The sequence below is a fragment of the Pteropus medius genome, unplaced genomic scaffold, assembly GCF_902729225.1.
Source record: "Pteropus medius unplaced genomic scaffold, Ma_sr-lr_union100, whole genome shotgun sequence".
Lineage (NCBI taxonomy): Eukaryota > Metazoa > Chordata > Mammalia > Chiroptera > Pteropodidae > Pteropus > Pteropus medius.
The window spans coordinates 1,883,795-1,910,199 of NW_024347790.1; the positions used below are offsets into that span (position 1 = coordinate 1,883,795).

Below are 26,405 nucleotides of genomic sequence, written 5' to 3' on the forward strand. Positions count from 1 at the left end.
CTGTCTCCTGCCCTCAAATCGGGGTTTACACCATCAGCTCCCCTGGTTCTCGGGCTTCCAGATCGGGCTATCTACACCCTGGCTCTCCTGGGTCTTCGGCTTACAGATAGAGACCGTGGGACTGCTCAGCCTCCATAATCGCACGAGCTGATTCTTCATCATCAATCTCGTTTTGTATACGTTTATATACATGTGCTTCCTCTATATCTATTTCCTATTGGCTCTGTTTCTCTGGAGAGCCCTAATACATCAAGCAAGGTTCCTGTGCTATCTGAGGAGTCTGAAAGGTTCAACACAATCAGGCTCCCTACATCTGTAATTGCAGTTTTTGTTTGAGGCGATTTAATTAAGTTCACAATAAATGTTGAAAATGCTCAAGAAAAAATGGTGTTTTCCTCTTTCCTTCCTGAATAATTCAGTCAAAATACCACCAGGCAAGGTCAGGGCGAAGATGATGGCTGAGCAAAGTCATCTCAGGGAATGGAGGAGTTACAGACCAGACGACTGAAGAAATACGTATGTACGTGGAGGAGGGTGGCAGCCAGACTCTCCCTACTAGAGAAGGGAGCCAGCTACAAACATGGAAAGGGGACAGCTACAATGTGCTTCTGGGTTACGATTGGGGCTATTGACGTGAACTTATGACTTTCAATAGCTATAAAGTACTAATGCAAAGATATGAATACGTATTTACTCTGACACAAATGTATTTCCTAATCTCGAGAGACTTGGAAGCAACAACACCCCAGCAGCAATCAGCGTACTTTCCAGAAATAACCAAGCACCCTTTCTACCAGCGAGGTGAGTGGCAATTAGTGTCTTACTAGGAAACCTAGGAGCAAGTGGGGAGGCATTCAAAACATCCCCAGTTGATAATCAGACTGCATTTTCTTGTGAGGAAAAAAAGCAGAAATTGTAATTGTGAGGCTAGTTCATCAAGATTTCATTTGCCCTACGGCCTTAGAAAGAAAACTATTTGTTTCTCTAATACTAGTAAGGTAAGCCCAATAGTATTCTAATACTTTTTTTTAGCTGTACAATAGCATGTTAGGTCTTACCAAACACATGAATTGCCCTGTCTTCCTTCAAATCTATTCCTACAAGAAACAAATAAACATATAGTGGTCCAGTGAAGTGGACAGCCTGAAAACTGTCACCTTGGGAAACTGCCTAGTTATTCTAGGGATGCAGCTACTGTTGGAATCATTGTTTGAAACCCACCCTCTGCACTGGCCTTAGATATAGCAAATGTTCACTGCCCTGAATAGATTTGATTTTCAAGAGTCCAAAGACGCTAGGCATTGGGTGATTAAGTTGAATAATAACTTGGGTTGGAAAAGTAAAGAGACTGGAACTTCCAAACTAATTTAACCAGTAAGTGCAATGTGATCGTGTGTACAGCTTCCCAAAGTAACTTTTTTGAGGCCAACATTAACTTAGTTGCATAAGCGAAATAATTTTATGGTCACACTTAAGATATGCCATATGTACTAGCTCACGAGCACTAAAAAATGGCCCTTCCTAAAAAATATCTCCCACTGTCCTACCAAGCTATCTAAAATGCAGAATACTTTGATCTGGACTGACGGCTGCTGCTAAAATAGCACATATTCTATACAACGTGTAGCATAATACCTTAACGTGAATTTGTTTAACATAATAAATTGTTTTGACTGACACAAAGCAAAAGGACTTACCTGATTTAGGGAGAAGGTTGTTCAGAAGGACGGTCACTAAGAGAGATCCTAGAACCACCTTCTAGTCCTTGAACTGAACGCAGCCCCCACCCCCACCCTTCAGTCCCAGACGTTCAACTCAACCAGATCAAACACAGCTGTATGATCCAAGCGTGTGGCAATTTTTATTAAGAATAACTTTGGTTCTAAGAATTCCATCCTCAATTCTGTAATACCTTCTGTTAAAAACAATTATACAAGAGCAAATACAAAAAAATATTAAATTATGAAAACAAATCCATTAAGGCTCCTTTTATATATATTATATACACTCAAACAAGTCAAGATTTTTCAGAGTAGAAGAATAAAGTCAACTGTTATAGCTTAGAAAGCAACACTACTACTAGGAGACTATAAAACAACTATTTTAAGAAAACCACAGAGTGGAAAAATGGAGCCATTTTTATCAAAAAGTGGCTCAGAGCACAAAACTGCTTGGATGTTCACAAGTCCCGGGGGTCCGGACTGTACAGTATTAAACTGTGGGGGGAGACTGGCGCCTTTTTAAACTCAGGCCTGTGAGCCCGGCGGATCTAACGACTTCCAGGAGCTTCTTCTCCCACGCCCTCCCTAATTAGGCGTAAGACATCACTGTACCCTATTTACAAGTTGTCTTTTGGCCAGACCTTGTACTACTTGCTACAAATAATTCTGCAGATCTGTGAGATTGAGAGGGAAATATTTTTGTAATTTGTTTCCCATTGAAAAATGAATCTTAGGTAAGTTCTAGGAACAGAATTGGTCCTTACTTGTAAAGGAGGCTGTCAGGGCCCTTGAGAATTTTATCTAAAGACAGAATTGCTTCAAGGACACAGAATCTATAGAACCTAAAGATCTTATGTGTAGTTAGATTAAAGGCTATGTATGTGCCAGTCCTGAAACTTCATTTTACAAATCACACTAGTCCATGTACACAAAGAAAGAACTCCAGTCAATGTGCAATCAGAAAGGTATTTTCAAGATGATCAGTTAACATACTTTCTTCTCTCAAAAAGAAAAATGATGGAAAAAAGTTACTATTCCATCTTTCGAAAGCACACTATTATACAGCAACATTTTATCTTAAGTACCTCCTCCTATTTTATTCAGATAACACTTGGTGATGATGAGAGAGATAATCCACTCCAGGTGTAATCCACACGTTCTCTAGCCAGCGGCACATGACCACCGCGTTTACTTTTACCTTGCTCACATGAGGACTGAATGCGAATCTAATGGTCAACTATAATAACTAAAGCATTCCTGCAGAAAGCCAATTTCTACTATGCTTATTAAGGATTCAAAAGCTTGGGATCCAGCTTCCCATGAGCCTTTAGAGGAGTTTTCAGTGCAGAAATGACCGGCTGCATCGTCCCGAGGGAGGACGTGCTGACTCTACACACACTCTTCCAGACCACCCCAAATCGAAGGTCCCACACCAGCAGCAGAAGGGGATTCTGCGCAACGGCTTTGCTCTTACTGACGGCTCGGGCTTCCCTCGCAGGAGCGCTAGCTAGAGCGCGAAACCTGAGCAGCTTCCCCCTTTGCTTCTGGTTTCCTGAGATGCAGCACAGCAGTCATCGACGTCCCTGTTATCGACAGCATCACTGTAACTAAGAGAGTGGAGATCGAGTCTTTCTTCACAAGAAAAAAAAAAAAGGCAATAAGAAGGTGACCATTACCCAGAAATTTTCAAAGCGTGGATTCTAATAATATTCAACATGGACAGATGCTATGAATCTTCCAACTAGGGCTCCTTGAGACCAATCTACATGTGCTTCACATTAAAATACCCGAAGAACTCCTCGCCCCGCTCCCAGTGGGAATGTCCCCCACACTGCTCTTAGGAGGGATCAAAGGTTTGAATCCTCTACTTTTGACATTGAATTTGGGTTCCATGGACTAGTTTTTATTCTCTGAAGGATGGGGAGATTGTTTCAGATAAAAGGACTAGCTCAGCAAGAAATTTTTAAAATGTCAAAAACCCTAAGTTATTAACGCAACGACTGGATCTTTATTATGTGCCGTCTCTGAACTTGAATGTTACCATGGAGCATAACCAAAAGGAATTAAAATAAGATCAAGATGGACATTTACATATTTTTGTCAACGTGTTTTTGTTCACATGTTTTTAAACCTTCTCGCCCTACTGATGTCAACAAAAGTAATAACTGTGCTCCATATCAACGTCTTGGGTGTGAACCCTAACATGGGTGAAAGGATATTTTAAACAAGAAAATTTGGGGGTTCTCAAAATAGAATTGACAAATACTGGATGTAACATACCAAACGCATTTCTGTGTTATCTAAATTATCTAACAGATGACTCAAAAAAGAATAAAACTCATTTCTCTTTAGATTTTAAAAGAAAAAAGGCTCTGTGCCCCCACTAAACTTGGACTGGAAGAAAAACCAAGTAGTGCAACTCTCGAGAATTTATTCCAGTGCCCTCTTCCTGTTTTGTTGTTTTTTTTAGGTCTTTGAACACAGGTTCATTATCCCAACGTGAGCACTGGTCAACGTCCTCTGTTTGGCGAACAGGAACTGCAGCAGCCACAGGTAGTTGATGCACCCGGACTGGACCACGGGTGAACCCAGGCCAAGCGTTTTAAGCAGCAGTTCTCTGCTGGAGGGGACTCTCCCAGGGGCTCTGCAGTGGGGAGGTGCCTGCTCACGGCTCAGGGCGTGGGGGAGGGCGCGCTGTCTCTGAGGCGCTGGCCTATGACTCCTGTGCTTGGGCCACTTCTTGGCCTGTTCTCCTAAGGTTGCCTTTAACCTTCACAAACTCCGGGGCGTTTTCTTGCTCTTCTTGCAATTTCTGCTTCTCAAGTTCAAGCTACATAAAATTCAGAAACAGGAAAGTTATTTACAAACTGAGAGGCTTTTCAAAACATTCCTCCCTTTTCCAAAGTGCCTAAAACTATTTCCCAATGGAAGAAATTCTCTTCTGGTCTCGAGTTGTTTTTAAAAAGAATACGTGTATATATGTCCTGGGGTAACTGCACACTAGCAACAACCGATGGGTTGTCATGTGAGCAACACCAAGAGATCATGAGAATCTAAAAACCAAGGCTCAGGAAATAAGATCCTGAGATCAACACGCAGTTGCCCTGTGGTCTCAGCGAAGCTGAAATTCACGCATTTTTGAACTCTCAACACATACATATATTTGTATGTCAAATGTATCTCAATAACAAAGGACCACTTTCACCCCAGTAACCCCTACCTGCTCCAACTTCTGCTGCCGTTTTAATAGTTCTATTTCCAAGTCAGATTTCTTCTTTTGTGCTTCTTCTTCCTTCTGCTTTATGACTTGATCTCGTTTTCTCTTTTCCATCACCTTCTGCAGTTCTGGCTTATTCTGAGGGGCAAGACCCCTGAAACAAAACGTGAACAAAATTTAAAAGTTTTAATCTAATCAACACATCTATCATAAATAGAAATTTAAGGCATCGGTCACAGAAAAGGAGTCTACTAAACGAGCAGGACTGCGATGCCTACTACTAGTTAGTGAACAGTCAACACTGGTGGTCTCGGAAATTCATGAGCATGAAAGGAAGGGTCTTCCAAGAGTGAGCAAAATCCATTCACTGGATAAAATTGTACTGAGCAGCTACTGTGTGCCAGATACTAGGCTATGCGAAGGATGCCAGGGAGGGCGAGATGGGCTAGGGAAGGTGGAGAAAGGCATGCTCATTTGATGGGTGTGATGATGACCCACAATGGAGATGGAGATGGAGATGATGGACACAGAGACACTGAGATGGAGATGAAGATGAGATGGTGATGACGGAGATGAGAGGGAGGTGAGATGGCTCCACCTGGAGTTTTAGGGAAAGCTCCCTAAGATCCAGCCCTGGACGCCTGCGCTAAAGGTAGCCTAGAGAGAAGCTAGTCCGTTCAAAATCCAAAGTTTCAGATGTGTAAGACGGTTCGTGCACATCTAAAGGCACATCCAAGGTTTCATCACTACTGGGGTCACAGTCACGGACAACTCTGACCCCCTGAGTCCTGGCCCAGTGCTCCCTGCAGCTCAACCATTTCAGATGTGTAGGTGACTAATGACAATGCACGAAGTCAGGCTCCAGGGAAGTTCTACATTCCTGAGGGATAAATTAGGCAGCCATCTCTTCGACTCACGCTTTGCTAGGCTGCGGGAAACAAGCACCACTGAATCAGCCTCGGACTGAGGGGCCTACGCACCTTCCCGCCGATGACAACTGCTAGTCTGTAGATCAGGGGCATCTACCTCGGTGGTGATTCTCTAAAGTGCTTTAATCAAGTAATGGAACTAACTAATCAACACAGAGTTACCTGAATAACTGTTAAATAATTTCCAAAATGTGTGCTCTGGTTGTAAGAATCTCAACCTCACACTCGTCTCAGCCTCTTTTAAGTTCACACTATCACATCTGTAAACTAATTCTCAATATCACACTTCCTCATTTACTGAGTTATAATCTTTAAAAAATTCTGGCGTCACTCCTAGCTTTGTATTTTTTTAAATCACAATAATTTTTTCAGCTGTTTACAGAATAAAGATCAGTATAATATGTCGTTTAAGATAAAGGACACATAGTCAAAATAACATGTCTCTACTTTGCCAATTTTCATTAGCAAAATTTTTGGTTTAAAAAAAAGAAAAAAGGAAAAATATTAAATTCAGTCAAATTTCCAGTGAAACAAAAGAGATGGGCTACTTCTGTGATCTAATTATGGTTTCAAAATTAATAAGACTGCATGGGGGGAGGGACAAAAATATAGACAGGCTATCCTGGAAATTAAATCTTTAATCAGCACAATAAAAGTTGCTGATGGTATTTTGTTGACAATCAACCTAAGTGTCATTGAACACAGGAAAATTTGTAAATAATCTAAGTAAAGACCCACGCGCTTGTATGACTATTAAAAAACCTCAGTATGGCAATATGGACAGAATTAAGGGATTTAAATTTTAGGATTAAGGAGTTAGCTAGCTGCATAATTTAAATTTCAAACATTTTTCTTTCCCTATTTTTCACTGGCAAAATTAACCTCAACTGTTATTAAATTCTTCAGGATTCTACAAAAGCTACTGAACAAACTTTGATACATGACACACTAAGCTGACATTCTATCGTGACATATGAATGGGTTTAACTAATGTACAGTATTCATTTTCTATTCAAAGATTTTACACAATGATAGCAGTAAGATAAAATATTTAGTAACAGAAAGCTCAGGAAATGGTGCTTACATGATAAATGTTCTTCACTTATAACAGTAGAGAAGTCATACACATTTGGTTAATATTTTATTGTAGTGGATCACTTAACTTTCTGGGCTGAACGGAAAATCACACGAGCACTGCCTGTATGATTCTGAGTCTAAAACTGGGTCAGACTGCAGAGAGCACAGACAGACGGAAATGAGCGTCCCCGAATTTCATCAAAACTACAATACTGTTCTGTGCATGACAACGGTTGATTTTCTTTAATAGTTGATATGTATAATTAACGAGTACTCTCAATCTCTTTAGGACTGACAGGTGCTCAAGTCCTGATGGCTTTGTACTACTCAAGACAAACAGCTGACCCTAGGCCTCCTTGCTGTGACTATGATAGTGGGCCAAGCCAGTTTTTTAAATTAATAAGTGCTCCCTGCAAAAAAAAAAAAAAATAGATTAGGTAACATGTACATACGTGTAAAAAAGTGAAAGCACACCGAAATTCTCCCTGGTAAACAGAGCTTGAGAGGACCACTTATATTGTATCCTATGTGACCGGTGGCCCTGAAAGCTAAACGAGGTAGAGGCCCTGCCCGCTGGGACTAGGGTGTTGTCTAGACTTCTCCACACTGTCTGTGTCTTCAACAAACGCTCTTTTTCATTCTTACTATCTGCACTAGGCGGCACAGCACGAAAGCGCCGTGACCTTGCCACTCCCACTCTGATAGGCATTCAGGTCACTTCCAATTGTTCCCTAATAAAAGTAACGTGGCAGTGAACTTCCTTATACATTCATAATTGCACTCATAAAAATGTTTGTTGGCTGCATTCACAGAATTGCTGGCTAAGCCTCTGCACATTTTGTATTTGATGTGTGTATTGCCAACTGCCCTCCAAAAAAGATGCAAGACTTTATATTTCTACCACCAGTGATGAAATGTACAGACGACTTCTAAAGGTACATTTCACCTTTCACATAATCCACTGAATACACCCCAGAGTGGACTGGAAGGGTCCGCATCACTCTGCCTCCACCTCCATTCCAGACGTACTTGAACCTATAAAAGTGAAACCGCCCCCTCACCTGGGAGAGCTGAGCCAGAGGCGAGGCTGGCTCAGATCCTGACAGAACATGCTCCCCTGGCACACAGCCGAACATCTGGCCTACTTCGTTTCTTCGCGTGGAGAGTAAGGGCGCATTTGGATTTCAAGCCCTTTATCTCCAACCTTGGAATTTTCCGGTCTGGCCTATGTTGTCTACATTTTTGCCTGAACCATTTCTACCTGAGTGGATTCAAATGCAAATACATCTATCACAATTTCCCATGTTTTTCCATGTTCTACAGCAACTAGTATTTATTGAGAAAATATTTGTCCAGCAAAGTAGGCCAAATGAAGATCAACTAAAAACTCAGGGAACTAGAAACCATTGACTGAAATGTACAAGCCAAAGAGCCAGTTCTAGGAATGCGTTTGAATACCTGAATATTCTATATTTGCTCTCAAAGAGTACTCTCTGTAAAGAAGTTAGAATCTCTGTAAATTATGTTAAAAACACTTTTACTTTTTAAGACCACTTAAACATTGATCTTTCGAAGTAAAAAAACAAAAAACAAAAAAAAAAACAAAAAAAACTTGCCTCTTGAAATCTGCCTTTTTATGCCATTGGAAATACCTATTGAAAATGAGAACCTGAAAAAGGTCTTCATATCAGTCCTAGTGGCAAACTGTGACCAGAACAAAAGGTAAAGACTTTTAACCTAAAATTTAGCTGGGTCCAAAAGATGGCAAATAGAGGAGCAAAATTACATATTTGAGAGTTCAGAATACCTATGAGTAGAGTATTTGTTCGCCAAAGCAGTGACTTCTTGCTTTTATCTTATGATCTCCAAAAAGGACCTTGAAAAACTCTGTGGACTAACTGCTCACAGGGCTTTGAGCCACATTTGCGGTCATGCAGGGAAACGGCGCAGGGCTCCGTGGAAAGTTCGTTTTGTGTGGATCTCATTTCTGTCTCCCTCTCATGTCCCCATCCCTTTCCTCATTTTTATTATGACTGTATTGGATTCATCTCTGCCTTTAAACTGCCTTTAATTCTATGTTTATTTCCATGCTTTTTACTCCAAAATACTATTGTGAGATCTCAAGAAGAGTCCTTAGCCAGTGACCCTGATTTTTATCTTATTCACATGTCGAATTAGAGCAACCCCAAGATAACATGCACTGGGTTACCAGAAAGATCACTGAATAAAATAAAATACGGGAAATTACAGGAAAATAATTAAGACTTTCATTATGGTAAAAACCAGTAATTAAGTGTGATTACTCTTTAACCAAACATATATATTATTGTAATACTTCCTATTTGGCATTAAAATTTAGAAATAAAACCCCACTATTTCTAAAAGTATATGTTATAGAAGATAAATAAAAGAGAAGTGTTCACTCTAAAACCAGTTGTATTTCTAATAAGAAGACTTAACCAAACTAAGATTTTACCTTAAACAAACTAAAGATATGGGATGAAATACATATATTCATTAGGTTTTAGAACCTACCTTTTCTTTCTTACTTTTTAAAGAAATGTATTTCTACATTAAAGCCAGATCCGAAACTTCCAGAGAAAAAGGGTGGAAAGAAATAGGAATTTCCAGATGAAATTACATGGGGAGTGAAAGGAGTGATAGATGGCACTGTATGCCAGGCATTTTAATAGATATTTATACATGTTATTATTTACTTTAATTTTTATAAGAAAGATATTTTTATTTCCTACTTTATATATGAAGAAACAGGTCTCAAGAAGGGGGACTTGTCCAAGAGCATAAAGCCATTTCTCTCTGACCTTGAAGCCCACACCCTTCCTGCCCCATGGGACCTGCGGGAATGCCAGCATCCTCCTGAACTAGCTGATCTGGGCCTGGCTGAGGGGCGACTGTATAAAGAAGGCATGGTCCAGAGCTAGACAGAGAGAAGGGTGGTCTATTTTCACAGAAAGTGTCTATTATAGAATATTTGGAAATATTCAATTGCACAAACCTATATATTTTTAAGAAATATGACCTAGGCTATTAAATTTTTGCAGAATAACTTGTAGCCTATAATTCAGAAAAGTTATCTGCCAATTTCGGTGTTACCTTGGCCTACTCCCTTGACTTGAGAGCCTTTTCATATATATAATAGAAAAAACAAAACAAAACGAAACGAAATACAGTTTCAGCTAGAATGTTTCTTAAGAGATCAACTCGGTCCCATATTTCCACTTCACAGGTAAGAAAACTGAGGTCCAAGAGGCAAAGAGAATCAGAAAACCATTTAGTTTAGAAAACCATGTAGAGCTAAGTCTGTTTTGGAACATATTAAACTTTCGGTCTTTCTACCAAAATGCAGACATGGTTTCTCAGGCAGGATTGCCTCCAAATTCTGTGGCCTATTTAGGAAATTAAGGAGTCCTGTTTTACTTTGGGTGTGATGACACTAAATCCATATTTTTTTTTTTCTTTTATGTGACAAAGACCAGTAGAAACTAAGCACTTATTCAGAAAGGACTGAACATGCATTCACTTCATAAGCATTAATCCAGCAGCACCCTGGTGTGTCCTGGGGCCAAGAGGGAGGGAGTCACATCCCCACAGCCTCAAGGGAGGATGTGCTTACAAAGAGTTCCTGGGACAGGAGTTACAAGTCCCGGCAGAGGTATAGTCGGGAAGGAGAACTGCTCTAAAAATGTCCCCACATTCCTTATTGTTTTAAAAATCACTTTTAATTAGGCCTTCCCTCTAAAACAGGGGTCCCCAACTCCTGGGCCATGGACCAATACCGGTTCAGGGCCTGTTAGAAACTGAGCTGCACACCAAGAGGTGAGTAGTGGATGAGATTGCGAAGCTTCATCTGTATTTGCAGCCACTCCCCAGCGCTAGCATCGCCGCCCCAGCTCCACCTCAAATCACTGGGCATTAGATTCTCAGAGGAACACTGGTCCCTGGTGCCAAAAAGGCTGGGGACCGCTGCTCTAGGACATGACCCTAATGCTTAACTTGGTCTGCGCATCTTCCAGTTTGATGGGTAGCTACCAGGGCTTAGCAAAGAGTAGGTAGATGAGTGACCAAGACAGCTTCATAATTCAGATCAATGGCTGCATTCTGAAGATCTGAAAATAGTTCTAAATGAAGCTTAATAGATATAAAGACAGGAAGCTTGTGTCCTAATAAATACAGCAACTTTGTGCCCTCTGTTCTCCGTCTATTGGACCTGGCTAACATCACTTAAATAGCAGAGGATGCCAACCTAACATCTAAAATTGTTTATGACTAATAAATGGTTTACAAAGAAAACAGAAGGTCAATGTTTTGTTCCTCTCTGAAACAATAATAATACAAATGATGATGGGGATGATTTAAAACGTTACTTAAAAACTGAGAAAAATACAAGAAAAAGTGATCTTAACTATTGTGAAGTCTAGATTTTTTCCTACCACTCAACAAATACTAAACTGGGCAATATTTATATCTGACTCCCACATGTTACCAGATGTAAGGGGAAAATTCAGAATTTTTACAAATCTAAGAAATAATGTATTTCTCTTTGGCTTAGAACATTCCCTTCTATCCGGCCCCTTCCATCCGAATTTTAAAATGTGCCCGCTTGACAAGGGGACAGAGAATGGGACGGGGTTGCCTGGCTCAGGGATGCTAGAAGGAACAAGAAAGCCTCAAACATGTTCAAGACACAAACATAATTCAAATTAGACCTAGTTACCTTAGAAACCTCCGAAGGAAAACTTGGCTCAAGAAGCCGCCTTACCTTTTCTGATTCATAAGAAGTTCTCTGTGAAGATCCTGATGGTTGCGGGACGTTTTCACGGGGTTGACAAGTTTCTGGGGCCTAATTAGCTCAGGATTGTCGTCTTCTATATAGTCTGGCTCAGCCATGATGTTTCTTGGAATGAGATATGCGTCCTTGAGGTCGGGATCCTCGAACGGACTGTCTGAAACAGAAAGACGAGACTCATTAGTGGTCTGTCCTGCTAAGACGTCGCGCATAAACGCAGAGGCCAGCGCAGCTGTGCGCAGCACACACGCCAAACGCGCCGTCTCCCTCGGTCCGCTTCACCCCTTCACTGACAGCTCTTCTGAAGCTCTGTGAAAGGAACTGGGGGACCCAGGAGAGAGAAGAATGCCCGCCTTCTTCCGTGCTGCCTGTGACTACCGCGAAGCGTCCCATAGCCTGGCTCTGGTCACTACCCATCACTTTGCGTTTCAGGTCACACAGGACACTTCTCACCACCACATCTAAAGACAAGCGTAAGCCCACACACAGTGGGTGCTCTGCGAACATATGTTACATTTAATGAGATAAGAGAAAATAAACACTCATTGGGGGCTAGAGCCGGGAGGAACATGTCTGGCTGAGCGTCAGGCTGGAACCTGTGCCATGGGTTCATCTGGCAGGTATCCAACTGCCACAGACCCCAAGGCACATCTCTTGGTCCTGACCCCAAGGCTGCAACCCTGCCCCCCAAGCAAACCTGGCAAATATTTCATAATTGATGCGCCATTTGATGCTTCCCTACCCCTGTATGATGACTTTATTTTCCAAACTAAAAATCAGATGATGCAGGGCCTGACTACATGCACAGAGTACTTGACATTGGTCCTTCCCTAGAAAGTCCAGAGGGCAGGCTGACTAATTCTCTGGCCAGACCTCTGCTGGAGATCTGGTGTCAGACAGACCAGTGATCCCCATGTGAACAGACTCATGCCCAGCACCGCCCCTTCGCCCCAGCTCCGGAAGTCTAGAGAACAGTCACCTCCGTCCCTCGGTGCCCCAGCAGCAGCGCAAGTGTACATCTGTCATGAAAGCGTCCTAACACGGGGTAACCACAGGATTCTGCCTATTCCTGACAGGAGCTAAAACCACCTCTTTTCCAGTTTAAAACCTAGTCCAGCAAAGTACGTGGCACGTGACAGAAGCTGAATTAAACGGTGAACCAAATCAAATCTGTACTCAACAGAAACAGTGAAGAGATCTTCCATGAACAAGCTCCAAGATGGAAGACAGTTTTCATCTTTATTTCTGCCCACAAAATCAAACATATACGTGCAAACACGTGTGTGTTTACACACAGGGCAGGGGTGAACGAAGGCGAGAACATAGGGGTGTGCTCTCCATGGACTCTGGCGTGGTGGTGGTGGGGTCACTGGGAAATAATAAAGATGTATACAAATAACAACAAAAATAAAACAAGTGCAGTGGCCATTAGCCACAAGCAGGAGTTTTGGTTTCAAAGTCATTAATGATGTTTTTCTGAATCTCTGAACTGCCCCAAAACACTGCCAAATGCTAATGCGTCCAATAGAAAATGCTGCCCAAGTGACAGCCAACAATGACCCAGTGCTTTAGACACAGTATCTGTGGGCATCTGATTCTAGCAATAACCCTAAGAGCAGAAAAACTAGAATTTTCACTTTATAGTCAAAAACACAGAGGAACAAAAGTAACTCTTCTAAGCTAATACTGCCAGGAGTGTAAAGATCGAACTAAACTGAATGAAAATGAACGTCCTCTGATCTCAAAACCTAGGTTCTATCTATCAAATTAGGATGGTTAATATTTTGGTAAAAAAATCTTTCAAAAATTAATGTAAAAGTTAAGATAAACATCCGAAGAATAAATAAGTGAACTAAAATAAGAAAATGGTAGCTGTGTCATTCGTTTAAATATTTTAGGTATAACTATATAATCAAGGCTGAAAATTACCAAGTGATAATACACATGTAAAAATTACACCAAACATTCCTTAAATGCTACCTGCATTGATCTTTCAAACGAGAATGCCTTCAACCTTCACCAAATGGAGTGTTACAAACCTCGCATACGTTGGCTCAGCGACCCCATCACAGCTGGCTTGACTTTAATATGCTGGCCCTTGGTTGAAATCTGAAATGTACCGTACACATCTCTCTGCAGTCCCAACTGCTTTTAAGAGCCAACAGCAGTTTCATTCTAGTTAATCAGTAGACACGGAGGCCTATACGCTTCCATAAAAGGATGTATTTCTTGGCCCCGAACCATGCGTAATCTCCATGACACGAAATCAAAGCAGATCACTGCCTCCTAAGGTCAGTATTACAGTTGGGGAGGGCGGGCTGTGGACTTGCAGGAAAAGAGCATTCTAGACAGAGAGAACAGCCCACTCCTGCAAAGGCCATGAGGCGGGAGTGAGCCTGATGGCTATAAGGAATAGCAAAGGAGCCAGTGTGGCTGGAGAGAAGAGAGGACACAGAAGTAACTGCTGGGTGGTGGAGTGAAAGATGGGGTGCCCAATGACGTGGGAACCTAAGGCCGTTGTAAGGACTCTGGCCTTTACCATGGGGGACAACAGGGAGCCATTCAGGGTTCTGAACAGAAAAGTAATGAGACCTGACTCGTGTTTTTAAGAGATCACTCTAGCTGAGTTTAGCATGGACTGAAGTGGGCTGGAAGGACCAGGGAGGCAGCTAGCACAGCGACACAGGTGAGAGATGGTTCGGACCGGATGGCTGCAGCACACCCGTCAGGACGTGCTTCAAAGGTAACGCCTCAGAGATTTTCTTACAGACTGGAGATGAAGTGGGAAAGACACAGAGGAATCAAGGATGCCTCTAAGGTCCTGGCCTGAGCAACTAGAAGGTTAGTGCTGCCGAGATGGGGAGGCTGTGCGCAGAGCAGATGCGAGAGAAGATCAGGAGGCCCCTTAGGGACAGGCTGAGTCTGAGATGTCTGCTGGACACATCAGTGGGGATGGCCAGACGGCCAAAGCAGTGCTCACAGCAGTGCTCACAGCCTGGGCGACTCTTGCCTTTGTCTTACTGCTGTGACCTCCATGGCCCCTCGCTTCGCCCGCCTTCTTCCCGCCAGCCCGCACCCTCTGCCCCTCCACTTCTACTATCCCCACAAGCAGAAGCGACGCAGATGTCCGCCCCCACTCAGTCCTTCCTGGAGGTCAGTGCCGGGGGACAGACACGCCATGGGCCCTGGGTTGAGCTTTCAGTGTGCAGAATGAAAGGCTTCAGGTCTGAGGCTAGGAAACAAGTTCCAGCTTGGTTTTGTCTTTGTTTCTGATGTCTCTTTAGATTCAGTGTCTGGGAAGCCTTTCCTCCCAGTGCCGTCAGACGGGTCACAGTCTGTCGCCTTTTGGAGAGGAGCAGACACCAGAGTGGCTGGAGTTCTGCTGTAAATAAAGGCACGAACATTTCCTCCTTCTTTCTCACCAGTCTGCCCTTCTTCACAGCTGGAGTTGGGCAGGGGGGGCATGGAAGCCCCGTGGCCTGTGTCAAGTGCATGGACGTTAAGCCGCCCGTGGACTAGGCTGAAGGAATCTTTCCTTGTACGCCTCATGCTTTAGACCACACTGAGGTCCGGGAAAGGTCATTTAGTGAGGAGGGTGTGAACTGACCGAGAGTAGCCTCTGACACTCTGTGTGCACATGGGAGAGGTGGCGGCCAGAGAAGGATCTGGGAGCTGGTTCTGGTCACTTCTCAGGAACCGTCCACGCCAGAGCGATGACCAACGTGTGGCAGTAACCACCTAAATGTAAATGACCGTCTTCTTGGCCTGTCGTCCCTCTGCCAACCATCTTCCTCGTCAGCACCAGGCCTGGGAAACGCCACCCTGACCCTAATGGAACTCTCTGCCTCCCAGGTCCCATCCTCTGACTGATCGGAAAAGCGCACTCGCTGCCTCCCAGGTCTGCGCCCTTCCCTGCTCTCCCCATCAGCACCCCGGCAGCACCGTTCCCTCCAGCCGAGGTGCTGATCCTCTTCCCACCCACCCTGGGAGCCACAAAGCCAAGTCTCACTCACCCCTTCACATCCAGAAACACATCACATCCTCCACGAGGCCTTCCCTAAACTCCCCAGCTGCAATTAAGCTCTCTGACCTCCGAACATCGACGGAATTGTCTGCTCAGTTTCCTAGTATCACGAGTGGAGCTGCACCTTGCATTACAGCAACATGTATGTAAATCTTATCATCTCTTCTCTGCAAAGGCCACGTCTGGTTTATGTTCACATTCCTCAGACCCCTTGGTCTGGGTCAATAAACAGTACTTAAACGAGGTAACGAAGCCACACTTAACCACCAGTAGAGGGAGCCCCTGAGCTGCGCAGCACCCCAGCAGCAGGTAAAGCACTGAACGTGGAGGTGGGGGGTGGCCGTGTCCTCACTGTAATCCAGGAGCCTGACTGGAAAGATGAATAGAAATGTCTGGAAGTAAAAGCACTTTGTACATGGTTATTATTAATACAAGAAACATTCTTCCAGAAATAAACATGAAGACATTCTTGTCATCGTCACTCTCCTGGTCAAGTGACTGATTCATAAAGTAATTTTTTTTTTAAGTATTACATCAATGAACAGAAACAAGTGTTGACTCAAGTGTAAGAGAAAGAAAACTGTCTTGACATTTGGACAAAGCTGAAAAATCCTCCTGATCACCAGGTCTCCCATCGGCTGAGTGTGGTTTTAAGAACTGGTTGAAACTGGCTGATACACTGTCTAATCCCTGCACGCCTGTGAGAACTCTGTCAACCGAAGCTACTGTCAGCCCAACTATGTGCCCAACACCATCGTGTTTTACAGTTAACAGCCTGGGAAACCTGTACACAACCCTCCACCTCCCTAGTACCTGGTTCCTTCAAAAATGTAAGAGTTCGACTAAATGACCTACACGCCTTCTCACTGGTAACATTCAATGGTCCTGAGCCCCATTTGTGCTACAAACACGAATAACCTTCTGGAAAGTGTAAAAAGGTCTATCACACCTTCAAAGTGCTAAAAGTGCTACACAGAGTTCTGAATAGCTGGCTCCAGCTAGGCTGTAAGGGCAGAGCAAGAAAACAGACAAGTCTGATGGCCGGGGCCTATCTGAGGTGGAGGGGACCCACTGAAAGATATTAAGCAGCTGAATAATGACGCAGAATTGCATTTTAGACAGATACTTAAAGTACACAATGAAAAATGCCACCTGTTAGAATTCTGCTTTTAAGTTCTGCGAATCAACAAGTGATGTTAATACTAAACTCCTCTCCCAGAGATAAAGAAACCCCATCCTCATGGATGGATTTGGGGTCCTTGTTCTTTTTTTTTTCCCATTTCAAAGGTTCACTCTGGGCCCAGCTCTGTGCCTAGTCAGAGTGTTTTGTGTTGATTGCTTTCCGGCGGTGGATAACCATCCCTACAGAAACATTTCACAACTGGGCTAATAAACATGCACTGCATCTGGGTTTCCCATCACATTATTTTAGCTCCATTGTTTATCAGCATATTTGCACATAAAAATGGTAAAATTTAAAACCTCATCCTATGAGATTTAAAAATCAGCTTTAGAGGTTATTCTAAGTTTCATGTTTACCTAAATATTTAAAATCTAATTGAACCTAGAAACACTAATAATCGAATTCTTTTGAAAATAAGGCTGTCCGTAAGAGATTCCAGCAATCCTCTGACAACCCATTCAGATTGCAGGCCTGGGTCAGCCCGAAGGGAAAAGAAAGGCTCTGCTCCCTGGGTCCCCAGTCATTTGCCTCAGCAACCACAGTTCCCAGGCGGGAGGATGGCCACGGCCATGAGGAGACAGGTTAAGAGAGTGAGTTAAAACAGGAATTTCTCCCAAACAGCAAAGGCTTTTCACTGACAAACTCTTGACTTGTCTGGCCCCAAGGCGATCCTAAAATTCAGTCTTGGATCAGGGGACAGTGACACCATCTGGTACTCAACGGCACTGGACAAGTGCCCCTACCCTAAACGAAGGTTTACGGAGGATGGCGCACCAGAGCAATCTGCACAAGCGCAGAAACGTGACTGTTTCAACTCTGCCCAGCCCCGCCCCACTACTGCGGGACCTCCAAACCCCAACGAATTAGCTGCAAACTTGCTGCTGTGCAAATGCCAAACTGTGACGCTCTTGGGAAAATACCAAACTCATTTTCTCATCAGTTTTCATCCCTCAAAAAATGTATTTTTACAAAAAAAAAAAAAAGACACATAATTTTATATTTAGAACATGGGAACGGAGAAAAAAAACAGGGAGACAGAACACAAGCCAATATCAAAGATAAGCTGGCCCCAGGTGAGGTGAGACCAACCAGTAGGTGGCGATGGCTCCACAAATAACTAAGTGTCTCTTTTCATAATGACACCCAGAAGAGCAGTGAGTGATGCCACACCCTGGGCCCCCAGCACTGTGAGTAAAAGTACACAGCAGAAGCATTACAGATACGCTGTGAAAGGAATCTATTCTCTGTATTGTATTGTATGTCCACCCTCAATGCTGTACACAGGCTTCTGCCCATCCCTTACTCCTCACGGTGACACTGGAGGTAGGGTTATTATCCACTACAGTCTACGAAGAAGGCTCAGGCAGCTTCGACAACGCAGGCTCCACATCACGCTGACTAGGTATAAATTCCCAGCTTTCTTATGTACTGTGCGCGTGTGCCTTTTGGCACGTTTCTTCACCAGTTAAAAACAAAAAAAGAAGGGCATATTATCTCATAGAGTTATTAAGAAGTGAGAAACACATACCAAATGCAGTGCCTTGAAAGAGTAAACCTTCAATGAATGTCCCATTACTAGTACTGTCACTGGCAACAAATAAAAATAGTTAGACACAATAACACCGTTACTGATGCCCAAGGTCACAAAGCTACTAAAAGACAAGCCCAGGATTTGAACTCGGGTCTGTCTAATCTCAAAGGGATGCTCTTAAGCATTCCACTCTCTGGACTGGGTTAATGGGGGGGAAGAACTGGGTTTCATTTTAACAGGATGATTTTCTCTAGCTTTCCAAAAGATTGTAGAAAACAACGTACAATCATAGTTTAATAATCCCAAAGAGAACACATATTGCAGACCACATTAAAGTGAGGCTACAAGATGGGAAGGACGTATTTTCTTTAAAACACATAAATATTTATATGCGAATGTTCACAGCAGCACTATTGATAACAGCCCCAAACTGGAAGCGGTCCAAGTGTCCATTATCGGCAGGACGGGTAAGTAAATCATGGTGTGCTGACACACTGGAATACTACACAGCAATGAGAAAGAATGGACAACAGCTGCAAGCATGGCTGAATCTCACAAATATACCAAAGAGCACAAGAAGCCAGACAAAAAGGGTCCGCACTGGATGAATCCATGTATATAATGTTCAAAAACTGGCAAAACCAGCTTTTGGTGTTAGATGTCAAGATAATGATTATCTTGCGAGTGGGTAGTGAATAAACGGGGATAATGAGGGCTTCCGGGGTGCTGGCAACGTTCTGTGTCCTGACACAGGTTCTGGTGACATAAGTGTAGTCACTCTGAAAATTCACCCATCAGTGTATCGGCTTCTGTCCTGTGTATGTACAGTATGACTCAACGGGAGTGGTACATGTTAAATAGCTATTAAACTTACTATCTAGAGACCATCTGGCTGCTGCTACTTTATTACAATTTTATCTTGTCAGCCATTTTAAACCACATTCGGTCCAAGAGAAGTAACAGGGCATAATGGAGAAGAGCACCAGGCTTAAAGACCATCTATCCTGGATCAGAATCCTGGGTATGTCACTTAACCAGTTATGTGATTTTGGACATATTACTATACCTGAGTCTTGATTTCCTCAACTGTAAATCGGAGCTGGCATGCCTACATTTGCAGAGCTGCTGTGAGCATTAAAGAAAACTTACAGAAGAAGACACTCACCATACACGGGACCTGCCCATGCGGTAGATGTTTGATAAACCAGACAGTTAAAAAGTCCCAACAAATCAATTCGCTAACCTAACTCCCCATTAATTAATATCCTGTGAAACTGAAAATGGATGGCCGTGCATTACAAGTATGCTAGTTTAGACAAAGTTTAATAGATGAACCCGATCTCTGTCTCTTCTCATTCTTCCAATTTGGGCACAGACGGGTGACACAGAGGGACAGGGAGAGAGAAAGCGGAGGGAGAGAAAGGAACTCCCCGAGAGGTAAGGCCAAAGCAGAGAGAGGAGCCTGCAGCCTGAGCCGCCAAGGTCTTGAAAATCCTGATGATTTCCCAGTCTCTGTGCTTTGGTCCTCTTACTTATGTTCGCTGATTTCTCAATGATCTGTTGGAAATAACTATTCTGAGCATAGAGCTATTATATAAATATAAGGAATCTATAAAAACATAACATCGCCAAGTTCAGCCTGATATAAAGTTTCACTCTTCAAACGCCAAGTAAATCTTATCGCTGTTCACAATTTACTTAACCTCCCATGACCCTTGTGAAATCTGAACTAAGGACCCATTGGTGGGTAACAAGTCTACCAAAAAGCCAAAATACAAAACAGGCAAGATCTTTTTGCACAATGTCTTGAATAATGTTCAATTCATGGCTGTGGAAAAAGTGTAGGCAGATAAGCAATGGGTATAGGTCAGATAAAAAGGCATTGAAATATCTTGCTTCTGCCTTTCACTCGAATGGTACCAAACACAAAGTTTATCGTTTCTGTATGTTTAAAATCAAATTTATACTATTAAGAATTCATTTACACTCACCAAAAAAATTACTCAAATTCATACAAGAGACATCCAGAAAGCAAACAATGGGAGCAGGGTCTCAGGGTACGCTTATACTGAAATTGGGGACCCTAGATCCTGCGAGTGCTGGACCAGAAAAAGGTGATGCTGATGGTCAATAAATGAAGTTTGGGTTGCTTTCCATGGAAACCAGCAAATCAATCCTGCAACTGAAGTCCTTCTGTCTTCCAGCTCCCCAAAAAGTCCAATGCTTTGCTAAAAAGAGGAGTTTTCAAAATTGCCCAATGATATGCTCAAAGCCAAAGTAAACATTTAAAAAAAAAGGAAAAACAATTCTTGAGTAATCTGGTTTTGCTATAAAGTTGGACATTTGCGCTAACTTCTAATACTGTGAAGACAAAACATAAAGAGAAAATGTAAATGTAAACAAAAATACACTGGGAGTGTGAAGGAAAAAAGGCTGTAGGTAGAACAAAACTAATACAAATAAAAATTCACTAAGTTGCTAGGTGGAGAGAGGAAGTGAACACGGTTAAAGAGGTGAACAGAATCCTATAGCGCCCTTAGCCAACTAAGCGCCCCTGTCCTGGCAGGCCGATCCTTGGTAATTTTTTCACCTGGATACCTAACCAAGTCCTAGAGCTTCAGGTAAGACAGGAATTCTGCACGTTCCCTCCCTCTGCCTCCAGGGAAGATTCTAGAATCCCTGGTAGACTACAGCAGGACCCTAAGTCTGTGAGGGTGAGTGATAGGAAGAAAGATTCCACTTGGCCTTGGCCAACAGCAGCCCACGTCTGAAAGGAGAAAGGGTGACCAGATGTTTGGCATCACCACAGTGGGAAGTGACACAGCACAGCTGGATGGAGGCAGCCCACAGCAGGGTGTCAGGGCCTGCTTGGCTTCCCGGCTCTGTATGGCCCCACCTGCTCAGTCCTATCGAAAGCGCACAAGCGCAGAATGGTTTCTCAACCAAACTCATGCACGTGGGCTTATTCCCAAAAAAATGGATAGGCTCAAGTACGCATCTAGAGATATTTATTTCAACCCGGAATGGCCTCAGCAAATACCCTCCTCACCAACTGCTATCTACGGGGCAGATGTTCCTGCAGATAAAAGGTCCTGTGCGCTGGCCCTCAAGGTCTGTCCACTGGGCTGTAATCTGTGAGGCAGCCAAGGATAAAAAGCCACAGCTGGATCATTAACAGAAATAGATGACGGAAAACGAATCCCGTGCAACAAACATTCACTTCCCACTCACGAAAGAGTCCACATCCAGCAGTTTTCCTCAGGGCTGCCAGGGCTCCTGGCTTCTTAGGGTACGATCTCATCAGCCTCTCCCTGGAATTCGAGACCACTGTCCATCTCCTTCTCCATTTGAAAGCCAGCCCCTTGGACAACCCTCTCCTGGTCCTTCTCCCTCTCAATCTCTCGGTGACAACAGATCTCCAGGAACAAGTCCCTTGCTCTGTGCTCGTCTGTCTTGCCTTTGGAGCCCCACATGTTCTTAGCCCTTCCACTAGGTGAGCAATTTCCACCGTGTGTGTGAAGCGCACCTCCCCACAAGTCCTCCTGACACCCCTCGGCCGCCATCTCCCTCCCGTCCAGACAACTGAGTACGATTTTACCTGACGCTCCCTCCCTCCATGAATATACCACTTATCATGAGTCAGTTTTACATGTGTCTCCATGTTGTCTAAAGGACAGATAGATGTGTGGTCCCTTCAGAAGGGAAGCGACCTGTGACGGACTGAAGTCCCTTCCCCACAGCTCTAAGACATGCCTCATACGAAGCCACACACACAAAGTAGAAGTAGCCACATAGTGACTAGGTGACACAAAAGAACAAGTAGAAAGCTGGGGCCACCGACTCCTAGTGCCTTTGGCTGAGCTCCAAGGAAGCCAGCAACATACCTGGCTCTACTCCCTACGGCATTCCCAGCGCCATGCTGTGCCACACTGTGGGCACTCCACAAAAGTGTATCGAAGGAAGGTGCAAGCGCTGAAGGATGAGAGGATCCCAGATGAAGTAACTCATTCCATGAAGCCTTTCCTGCTTCCTCTTGAGCTTTCCCTCCTTTCCATGCCCACAGGACACTGGTAATACTTCTCTTAGGATACTTCCGTCTGCTTCCTTTAAAACTGGAAGTTTTCTTACCCCTCACATTAAACTCACTCATTTCTTATCCCCAGAAACACTGTGGTGTGCTTTCCACATACTGTTCCACTAAATCTGACCAACTGCTACTCAAGGTCAAGTATAGAGCTCAGATTTACAGAAGGGGTCAAGAACAGGGGAGGTCAACTTGTGCTTTGAACACAGTCTCTGTCCTCATTTGATCTTGAAGCTCAGAAGGAGTCAGAGGCAGTGCCTGCCACTCTGGATACAGAACAAGGAGCTAAACACCCATTTCTGTAAACCAGATTATGCTCCCTCTTGAATAGGATGGTCCAATAAAACCCTCGCTAAAAGTCCGTAACATTGATTGCTGTGTATGAGCCAGGAGTCTTTCGCCACAGAAAGGTAACTCAGATTGTTGTCTGGTACAAAATAAATACGAATACACTGGTTTGCATATATAGTCCCAGGAAGTAATTAGCACTTCATTAATATGCAGCCCATTAATCTCCACAAACCTCTAAGCAACTGAAATGCCGTCCAATTAACCGATTTCTCCAATAATTGATCACCTTAAACTCATTGGCCTTAAAATTGCCTTAGACTGATAAATTACACTTATCAAGTAACATCTGACAGATGACCATTAAGTGGTTCAGGGTTTCTCTCTCTCTTACATAAAGCTGCTTGATGAGATCTGAAGTTCAAGGATCCTCAATTGTACCAGTGGAGTGTGTTCTGTGGCCTAACAGTGTCACCCAGTGATAGAAGGCTCGGTTGGTGTTCAGAGCAGGTGCTGTCTTTTCAAAGAAATATTTGTCACGTTTTTTAACTAAAAGAAGAAAACCATTTTTTTTTCAATTGCACTAATGTGTGTAAATTCCAGAAAACATGGGACTGGCTCAAGAAAATAACTACCCTATGTCCAAGGTTACTTTGAAGTTTGGAGACCACAGGAGTGTGCCAATCGGAAGCGAGGCACAGTGAGGTTTCTGTGATGAGATTACTGCAGGTTTGATTTTAAATCAATTCAGCATCCCCAGGCTGAGCAAGAGCACCACAGTCACCCCTGCTGTCTGCTTTGCTGTCTATCATGCGACTATTTCAACTCTGAAAAACTCAGCTCCTCAAGAATGAGGCAGGAGAAATCAGCCGCTTCTTCTGCTGCAAGGCTGACATTCTGATTTTAAAAACCTATGAGGTGAAGTTTAATTGAACATAATGAATTATTTACTCTCTTATCTGTAAAAAGAGAAGGCTGGACCACATGGCCTTTGAGATCCCTTACTAGTTCTGACATTCTGATAATACAGAAGAATCCGGCTTATCAGCTGTCACCACCACAGGGGCTTAGGGCCAAGGGCTACAGAGCTCTGGACCCACAATTAGGGCCAGAAGAACCTGGGAAGGGTGCTCCTCCTACAGTCCGCACACAGCCCACCCCAGCTTCCACTCCTACTCACCTGTCCCCAGGAACCACAGACTTCTCCACATGACATCTACTCTGAATTTCCCCAGGGGCAGCCACCCTCACTCCAAGTCCCCCTAGAAAGTCTCAACTGCTCGGCCCAGGGCTACAGATGTTCACATAGACCGGAGGGTGGGCTAGACTTTATTAAACCAAAACTCCAAGTCCACGGGGCTAGATACCACATCCAAGAATCATGAAGATACCATAGCTGATAAATAGAAATGAAGCACTTTTTATTCTTCCTTGTATAAAATCACCTATACCGCGTATGTGTGTGTGTGTGTGCGCACATGCATGCGTGTGTGTGACCATAATTAATTCAGGTCTGAATCCTAAGCCTCCCTTGAAAGCAAGCCACAGTGTCACCTAGTTCTTCTTGATTTATCTTTGTCTTGTCTATAAATCCACAGACAGACTTCTTGCCTTCTCCCACCAAAGCCCCAATACATAGGAGTTTTGTAAAATTAATGGCAGTTTTTTCTCCTCGTTCTTTTACATTTAGAAAATCAGTGTCTACTCTCAGACTACTCCATTAAAAGATAAATTTTTGCTACTTCCTTTCTGAAGACTTTGTTGGCAGTCAACATGTACACACAAAAGGCTTAAACATGTACACACCCTTGAAGCTGATAATTCCACTTCCAGGAATTTACTCCAAGGGGATAGAGATGTACACAAAATGTACGGATAAGAATACTTTATCTATGATCTATGATAGTGAGGAAACCATTAATTATCTAATAATGGAAAACAACAGAGCTTTCAAATCATATTATTAGAATAAACAATGAAAGGGGAAATAGTCACAATGTATCAAATGGAAGAAAAATATCAGGTTCCAAAACAGTGTGTCCTTTATTTTCTAGTATGTGCTTTTGTGTGCACAGAAGCTAGCCGAAGTGTTGTACAAGGCCCAGCAGCATCAGCACCGCCAAAGAGCTTCTCAAATGCAAATGTTAGACCTGAGAGCTACTAAGTCAGAATCGCTGGAGGTGGGCCCAGCAATGTGTGTTCTCATGTTTACTAAGTGCCACACAACCAACCGATGGGGTAGATACTAACATTCATCCCACTGTACAGATGGGAAAACTGATACCCAGAGAGGTTAGGTGGTAACTTGCCTAAGGCTGCGAAGGTGATGAGTGGCGGCGTCACACAGCCAGCTCCAGATCTACGCTCTTAAAACTCTCTGCGCTAGTGCCTCGCTAGATTAACTCGCAGAGGATTCAGAAGTGTGCTCCGTGCTCTTCCCCTGAACTGACAGCAAGGTGCATCCCACCTATTGTTTTGCCTTCTTTGTAGTGTTTTAGCACTGCTGTTATAGTTACTGATTTTGAGGGGAGGGGTTGGGGTTGGCACTATTCTTGGTGGCACCACTGACATACTTCTTGGTGCTCCTTACTTAATACCTCTGAAGGCTATAAAAACATGTTTAGATTTATGAGCACATTAAATACCAGCTCACATTAGCAGAAACCTTAATGCCCACCAGTGACAGCGTGGAGTATGATACCGACTAAACATAGAAGGCCTTAGTATTGCCAGCTAAAGTGAAACTATCATGTGACAATCCACAAACATACTCTACAAACCACGTGGCCCACCCTCATTGAAATTATGCAGTTTTTTATCAATTTCTATTACTTTTTTGGTTTCTGTATTATTTCAAAAATTTGTACATAATTCTTAAATTTTTATAGTATGCTATTTTATATTCACAAAATTCAAATTTTCTAATAAATGCTAACAGGCTTTGTTCTCAAACTGGAAATTTCTGAATAAAGAGGTCTTCCTTAGCACTTTTATTATATGTTATTTTCTGAGAAAATAACTCAGTCATTCATTTCAGGGAACTTCAGAGGGGATGGACTGGGAAGATGGTTAATTTAGGCCTGGTCACTCCTAAGAGGATGGAAACTACACAGATTAGAAAAATTTTCTAACTGGACTAGCTCTCAGAGCCCTCAAACATTCCTGTCTTCAAGAGCTGAATAATATGTCCATAAAAGTTATGACCTAGTCTAACTGAGCAACCAAACATATATTTGCAAAAGAGGAGACAATCTTCAAAAGGACTTATGGACAGAAACTTAAGAAACACAGAGACCATTTGTTCAACTTCCTCATGATTACAGATGAACAAACTGAGGCCATTATTGCAGATGACTGGGCTAAGTTCACAGAGAAGGTGGCAAAACCTGCACTAGAACCAGTATCTCTCTGTCTACACTTCGCTATACCACACAGCCTCTATCACTTCTGACTCCTATACTAAACTTTCTACATTGATCTTTCTTCATTTTCTACTGGTGGGGGAGATGGAGGGTGGGCTGGAGAGAAGGCTGACACTATCGCC

General features: G+C 43.2%; 1 protein-coding gene across 4 annotated transcripts in view; it reads right to left on the minus strand.

The window, feature by feature from the left end:
• Positions 1-1,837: 1,837 nt before the first annotated feature.
• The window catches only part of FAM107B (family with sequence similarity 107 member B), a 186,497-nt gene continuing 161,929 nt past the window's right edge, over positions 1,838-26,405 (minus strand). For 2 of the 4 annotated variants that reach the window (XM_039877423.1, XM_039877425.1), the window contains 3 exons: positions 11,725-11,908; positions 4,942-5,092; positions 1,838-4,551 (listed from right to left, as the gene is read on the minus strand). In XM_039877423.1, the coding sequence (XP_039733357.1) occupies positions 4,435-4,551; positions 4,942-5,092; positions 11,725-11,908 (452 nt within the window). In that variant the 3' untranslated portion in view covers positions 1,838-4,434. Of the gene's footprint in view, positions 4,552-4,941; positions 5,093-11,724; positions 11,909-13,731; positions 13,752-13,790; positions 13,921-26,405 lie in introns of those variants that run through there. The other 2 variants (XM_039877424.1, XM_039877426.1) reach the window with 2 other exon arrangements.